Source organism: Lepidochelys olivacea (genome assembly GCF_965140295.1).
Source record: "Lepidochelys olivacea isolate rLepOli2 genome assembly, chromosome: 13".
In the NCBI taxonomy this organism is placed as follows: Eukaryota; Metazoa; Chordata; order Testudines; family Cheloniidae; genus Lepidochelys; species Lepidochelys olivacea.
This window is the reverse complement of record NC_140423.1, coordinates 11,751,810-11,759,178: the sequence shown is the minus strand read 5'-3', so window position 1 is coordinate 11,759,178 and position 7,369 is coordinate 11,751,810. Positions and strand designations below refer to the sequence as shown.

The 7,369-nt window shown below is 45.0% G+C and overlaps 1 protein-coding gene across 1 annotated transcript; it reads right to left on the bottom strand.

Annotated features, from left to right (window-relative positions):
* Nucleotides 1-314: 314 nt before the first annotated feature.
* Nucleotides 315-7,369, bottom strand: ANKRD60 (ankyrin repeat domain 60; the record flags this gene model as incomplete). Its single annotated transcript, XM_084645396.1, has 4 exons — nucleotides 315-529; nucleotides 3,462-3,627; nucleotides 5,823-5,971; nucleotides 7,141-7,369. The coding sequence occupies 4 exons, from the start codon at nucleotides 7,367-7,369 to the stop codon at nucleotides 315-317; spliced, it is 759 nt and encodes a 252-aa protein (XP_084501522.1).

Here is a 7,369-nt window from a genome sequence, read left to right as displayed (position 1 = left end):
GGCTATGTAACAATTTTCCAGATCCCTATAACCTACAAATTAAGAGCGTGTCTGGGAGCTGTGCTGTCAAGCCTTCTGTCATCAAGGCTGCAGCATCACCAACACAAGAGCTCATTTAGTACCTGAACCACACAGATTTTTCTCCCCAATATTTAAAGTGTGGCTTTCCGGGAGAATTATTGACTGTCCCCTGAAACTGACCAGCACTAAATAAATTAGTCCATGTATATTTTAGCAGGTGACTGAGAACTCTGTGTCCTGGAATCCAACTTCTGATGTAAGCTCCAACTTGGTGAGAGTGACATGGTTCCAGTTTATCTCTGCTGCCACTGGAAATGGAACAGTCTACGTTCGCTCTGCTTCTGGCCCCAGAGGCGGGCTAGGCTTACTGCACTTTGTCCCTCATTGTCTGGGTCAGAAGTTTGTGCCCCCCAGCTAAGAAGCAGATCAATGCAGTCACATTGGCCCGTGACAGCAGCAGCGTGAAGAGCAGTCCTCCCCAGTGGTGTTTTAGCATGCAAATCTGCACCTGCGGAGAGGATAACGCATACTCAGAACCCAATAAGCCAGAAGAGGAGAGTGCACATCCCCTGGCACGTTCAAGGAAGGTGAAAATTAAATCCTCCTTAAGAAAGGATCTTGAATTAATCACCCTTATTTAAATTAACAAATCTACAGGCCAAATGCTCTCTCTTCCTTGGCTCTGGGTAGCATCATGTCTGAGAACTGATACACACCTATTCTGTTCAGGGCACCCAAGTCTGCCCTTGCTTCATGTAGGGCACGTGAAGGATTATTATTTAACCAGATTAGTTTCTGAAACTCCTGGTGGCTGAAGAACCGTGAGAAGGATGATAATCAGGAAGGGAACATCCATGAGGAGGATGATAATCTTTATCAAGGTTGGATGTGAGAACCTTGGACCGGAAGAGCATTGCTGGATCTTTTTCCTCACCACTAAGCAACTCCTCAGTAAGACGTGCCAGTGATGATAAAGAAACGTCCTTCCATTTAGGGGAGTCTGGTGACATGAGTAAACCACTCATGCTTTGCTCTTGTGTTACATGGGATCACCAGAACCTCTTGATGGAATTACAGCCTGAATAGCGACAGCTGAGGACATGTTATAAAAACATCAGGAGATGCTCTTCAGCGCCATTTATTAATACTCAAGGTTAAACTGTATTAATGTCTCTTTAATGTCAAGAACCCCATTTTCCCAACTGAATCAATGTATCATTTATAAGATTCATGACAGTAAAATGTGTAAGGCAAATGTTTCATGGTAGGCACAAATTCCTGCACTCGACAGGACACGTGTAGAGTCCTGCACTTAGGATGGAAGAATCCCATGCATTGCTACAGGCTGGGGACCGACTGGCTAAGCGGCAGTTCTGTAGCAAAGGACCTGGGGATTACAGTGGACGAGAAGCTGGATGAGTCAGCTGTGTGCCCTTGTTGCCAAGAAGGCTAATGGCATATCGGGCTGCATTAATAGGAGCATTGCCAGCAGATCGAGGGAAGTGATTATTCCCCTCTATTCAGCACTGGTGAGGCCACATCTGGAATACTGCATCCAGTTTTGTGCCCCCCACTACAGAAAGGATGTGAACAAATTGGAAAGAGTCCAGCAGAGGGCAACGGAAATGATTAGGGGACTGGGGCACATGACTTATGAGGAGAGGCTGAGGGAACTGGGCTTGTTTAGTCTGTGGAAAAGAAGAGTGAGGGGGACTTTGATAGCAGCCTTCAACTATCTGAAGCGGGGTTCCAAAGAGGATGGAGCTAAGCTGTTCTCAGTGGTGGCAGATGACAGAACAAGGACTAATGGTCTCAAGTTGCAGTGGGGGAGGTCTAGGTTGGATATTAGGAAAAACTATTTCACTAGGAGGGTGGTGAAGTCCTGGAATGGATTACCTAGGGAGGTGGTGGAATCTCCATCCTTAGGGGTTTTTAAGGCCCGGCTTGACAAAGCCCTGGCTGGGATGATTTAGTTGGGGTTGGTGCTGCTTTGAGTAGGGAGTTGGACTAGATGACCTCCTGAGGTCTCTGCCAAACCTAATCTTCTATGATTCTATGCAGTTCCTAGCCTGACTTCAGTGGGGGGTCAAGTATTTATTGAAGTTTAAAGCAACAGACTTTGGGATCTGAGCACAGCTCTTAATGATGGAGATTACCTCACCAGAAGCAAAACAGTGATGGAGTAATACTCATGCAGTACAGATGGGCAAGTGAAGGGGTTGGATCACAGTGCACACTGGCAGCTGAAGTAGAAAGTCTCATTATGCTGGCATACACCCTGCAAACTCCAGGGAGGCCAATAAAAAGGATCTCATTTTTTCCCAATGCACTTTGGATCAGACTCCTACTGTCATATAAAGATATAATAAAATACAAAAATGGTGTTTGACTGGCCTGGCTTTTGCTCAGCATGGAAACAACCTGAGACGAAACATCTGGCTTTTCAAAGCATATGGCTGAGTGTGTGATTTCCCATATATTGATTGCCTGTGGGCAAGACAAGGAAGACTGGGTTTAGTAAGCGGGGAAAAACACAGCTAAATAGTCTTGAGGAGCCAGTCAATAGTCTTGGAGTCACCTTAAGAGGACTCCAGGGAGCCCATCACAAAAAGAGCACATGTGCAGCATCTTCCATATGCCCTACAGGGGGCTGCCCTGGTTGGTCTGATTTTCATTGTCAATTTTCATAGGACCTGCTGGGCAGTGAAGATATATATGGGTTAGATGGTAGAAAAACAAATCATTTCTTTAGTCTCTATTAGCAGGTTCTCCAAAGAAAACGAGCGGGTGGGGGGGGGAGAGGAGGATACCAGATTTTAAGCAAATAAGAACAACAATGTAAAGGTACTGCAGACTGCAAACTTAACAGGTCCCAGCTGGTAACATGGCTGCTTCAGGCAGAGTATAAAAGGGAAGGGAAGGTGGGTCTAAAGGGAAGGGTGTCTCTCTCCTCTTGGCTGGCTGCCAACAGGGGAAATCTCCTGGGGTTATTGCCTAGTGGTTTTCAGTTGGTTTGCTTTTATGTGTGACCAAGCAAGCCCTGAGGACAGGCCTTCAACGGATAATTTTGGGTGCTTTTTTCCCCCTTCCCTGGCTGGTGAAGACACCCAAAAGCTCAAAGTAACTACAGGTGTTATGGGAATAAATATGATAAATAACGACAAAATTCAGTGGCTGGAAGCTGAAGTCAGAAAAATCCAAATTGGAAATCTGATGCCTATTTTTAAACCTTGAGGATCATGAACTGTAGGAACAGCTTACCAAGGGCTGGGGTGGATTCTTCCTCCCAGCTGAATGCCTTTCAAAAAGTTGCCCGCTTTAGTTCAAGCGCAAGTCATTTGGCTTGGTTCAGGAATCACTGGGGAAAATTCGACCCCTGCCTTATGCAGGAAATCTGTCTAGATGGTCATAAGGACCCCTTGAAAATTAACGAATATTACCATTTTCCAGAAGAAATTCTACAGCTGCAATGTGGCCTCTGTGGCTGGCAATGTACAATGCCACAAATGCTCGGTGCGCGATCCATTTCTTTTTCTCTTCTGCTCCCAGTAACTGTGAATTTGGAGTGCTGCATGTGGAGCCCTTTGTAACTCCTAAACGTAGCAGCTGGCGAAATAAACGAGAACATCACACAAATACTGACTGATTATTCAATCAATCAATTTCAATATTAAAAGTGTGTAGATACCTATAAAGACTCAAACTACAGGCTCTTACATTCTAAACTTAAAGTGACCCTTGGCTAGGCAGCTGCCTGTGCACTGGAACCAGTAAAAAACAAAACAAAACCAAGATCTAGAAGAGACTTTGGGTATTCAGGTCTTCTGGTAGGTAGAATTATAATTACAGCAGATCAGAAAAGATTTCCCCTCCCATCCACCTCCATAGAAAGCTTTAGAGTTTTTGGTGAAAAATCAAAAGCCAAAATATTTCAATTCTGAAATGCTGCCATGGTGTCTCATGAGAGATGTAATTTAGGTGCCTCATGCTCCCATTCTCCTCAATAGGCTGGATTCCCTGGTCAGATTACGTCTCCCATGATGCACCATCATCGCTCCTCTTGGTGAAGGGAGGTAATGTATCATGGCACCCTCAGGGTCGTTGAGTTGAAAACCCAATTTTTGGTCGAAAAAAAGTTTTAAACAGAATTTTTTTTGACCAGCTGAAAGTATAATGTATTAAATAATACACTGCATGTTTCATCTCAAAAGACACCATAGCATTTGTGGCCCACTCCTATGTTGCCCACACAGCCAATACAGGATCAGTAGGAATTTTGGGTGCACAAGGAACATAGAATCAGGCCTTCAAACTGACATATACACTATAACCAACTTCACTTTACTTAACAGTGAAATACAGCCGCCTCTGGCTCAAAACATAGCAGCTGCTTACCAGTGTATTGCAACATTACACAACAGTGTAGGACAGGAAGTGAAGTACACCTCTGTATCCATGTCAAACAGTTGTGGAAACGTAGGTAAGCAGAATGTAATTAGCCAAGACAACTGGGTAAAGAGCCCTTCTAACATGCCATGGGATATTTCATGACCACAGCTAGTCAGGACCTTGAGTTTACAGCACATTACCCTCTAATTCAGACCCTGGTTCAGTACTAAGCCCGGAGAGAAGAATGCCATCTTCTGAATCACTGAAGACCAGGTGTTCCACAGAGATCTCCCACCTCAGAACTGACCCAGCCAAAGCCTACTTAGCTAGTCAAAGATCACAGCTCAAGATAGTATGACTGCAGACCAATGGAACTCCCAGGAATTGTGGAGATGGTGCAGATTTTGCTACATCAGTCCCTCCCTTCCATTGATTTTGGAAGCTTCATGAACTTTGAAGTAGTCCTTAGCCTACTGTACTTACTCGGGAGTCAGTGGATAAAGGACCATGTGAGAGAGGTTATATTCATAGCTCTGCCATTGACTCACATGACTTTGGGCAACTCACATATCCTGTGTGCCTCAGTTTCCCTAGCTATAACTGTGATAAAGTTTAATCACCTTTTTAAAGCACTTGGGGATATATGGATGAAAAGTGCTAAGCATTATTGTTATTGCTGCCCCCAGGAAAAGCATGGTGGTAAAAAGTGTCTGAAGAGAAGAGATATTTAAAATAGTGGCAATTTGCAATGAGAAAAATAAAGACTCCCCCATGTGGCAGTATATTGATCAAACAGTAGCATGACTGTGGGCAGAAAAAAGAATTGGGAAATACCACTACCAAAAATAAAGCCAAATTGCAGTGGTGACAAAAGGAAGCCCACTACAACTAAGGCCATAGCTTGGGATAGCTCAGTGGTTTGAGCATTGGCCTGCTAAACCCAGGGTTGTGAGTTCAATCCTTGAGGGGGCCATTTAGGGATCTGGGGCAAAAATTGGGGATTGGTCCTGCTTTGAGCAGAGGGTTGGACTAGATGACCTCCTGAGGTCCCTTCCAACCCTGATATTCTGTGATTCTGTGAAAAGAAGCGGGCTGGCTGCTAAAGTGAACCAACAGCATCAAAGATCTTCTCCCCTGAACTTCTTCCCTCCTTCACAAAGCTGTCCATCCTCTTTGGATTCCCAGTTGTCCATAAACTTCCCTCAGAAATGGACCTGGTGTATTACTGCGGTCAACCTTTCATTGGGTTTTACTACTAGCAGGTGTTCAAGATCACCCCACTGGTTTTTGACCTAGGGCCCCAGATACAGCCTCTCCGCTACTTGCTGCTCTCTGAAGATATTCACCTAGTACATGAATCTTTTAACAAGCCCCCTTTTACAGTGTTTGCACAAAGCAGACCCATCATTTACAAAAGCTATGGAATCAACCTGGGTAATATCTCCTCCAGCAGCCGCTGCCACGAGAAGCCCCCAGCCATCTTGTCGCCAGACGCGTATAGTAATTGTTCCGCCAGGGACAATATCATTGTATTTAAACGTAGACTCATCTGGCAGATCTACTGGAGGGAATGAAAAACGACAAGTCAAGATAGCATTTGCAAAGAACTGGGTTATTAAGAGAGAAATGAATATGCACATCAACTGAAGAGATTCCCTCACTACGAGACCATTATATGGTAGATATCATCCATTTGAAAATCTCTTGGTTTTTCTCTAGTAAACAGAACTTTGATCTGGCTTTGCTGTTCGCTCATTTATTGTTTAAGAAATAGGTCGCAATAGCACCCAGATGCACCATCCAGGATCAAAGTTCAATTGCGTAAGTGCTGTACAAACATAAACACAGGCTCCCTGCCTGAAATAGTTTGTAATCTAAAGTCCCGATTCTGCAAAAAGCTCCATGTGAGTAGACCCATTTCAACACAGAGCTCATTGAAGGATCACGGCCTAAGACGACACGTAAAATATGAAAGGTGGAATGGTTGGGGGAGGGTAAAAGGTAAAGAGGGATACAATCAAAATATATACAGAGCATGTGTGTGTCTGGTGCACGTGTGTTGCACACAACTGTTTGTTTTTTATTCTAAAAACAAAGGGGTCTGGGAGAAAAAGAAATAGGTGGTAAGGTATAGGTGGGTTTTGAGAAAGGGATCCCTGACAGACATTTATATAAACTGTCCAAAAATATGAAGTCCGGCAGCAAAAGTAACTCTGGACAGTTATCACTGGGTTCTAAAGAGCAGCAGGGAAACTGACCAGAAATCTTGTTAGTTTCACTCTGCTGCAGCTTGGCAAAGCTCTGAGCTGCCTTTCTGCAGACTCAAGAAGAGGGCCCTGCTTCAGTTTGCACTATGTTCACACTGGAAGGGTTTCACCACAGCCTTAAGCACTAAGCAATTAAAAAAAATAGTGAAAGGTTAAATTCTGCCAAACTTGAGAGCTCAGCCCTGGCACCCATCGGGGAAAGCTCCCAAGCAGCCATGGGTGAGTGGGGTTTCCAAGCCCTGCAGGGGATCCCAGGGCTGGAGGAGGGAATACTAAGGGTTGAAACAAGAGATGGGTTCCAGGAATGGAGTAGGAAAAAGGAAAGAAGATCTGGGATCTTCATCTGGCTACTAATGTCACTGGAATTGGCAGAGGTGGCCCCTGACCTTAAAGCAGGTACTGGGGACGCCCGATGTAGCAAGGAACCCAGGCTGAAGCCCCCCAGGATGGTAGAAGTCCCCACCTTCATCCAGGTACTGGAGGCGTTGGAAATGCAGGGGGATACCAGTCAGCAGCTCCAGATGGTGCTTCAGCTTCAACACAGTCAAGTCACTGTAGCACCCGGGTAACTGGAAGGTCTCACTAGTTTCAGCCAGGTGGAGTTTGATGCTGAATAGCCTGGGGGGCAAGCTGCTGTTCGGGGCCACTTTGTGGGTATTTCCCTGCTTGGAGCTTGGGTTGAACCAAAACAT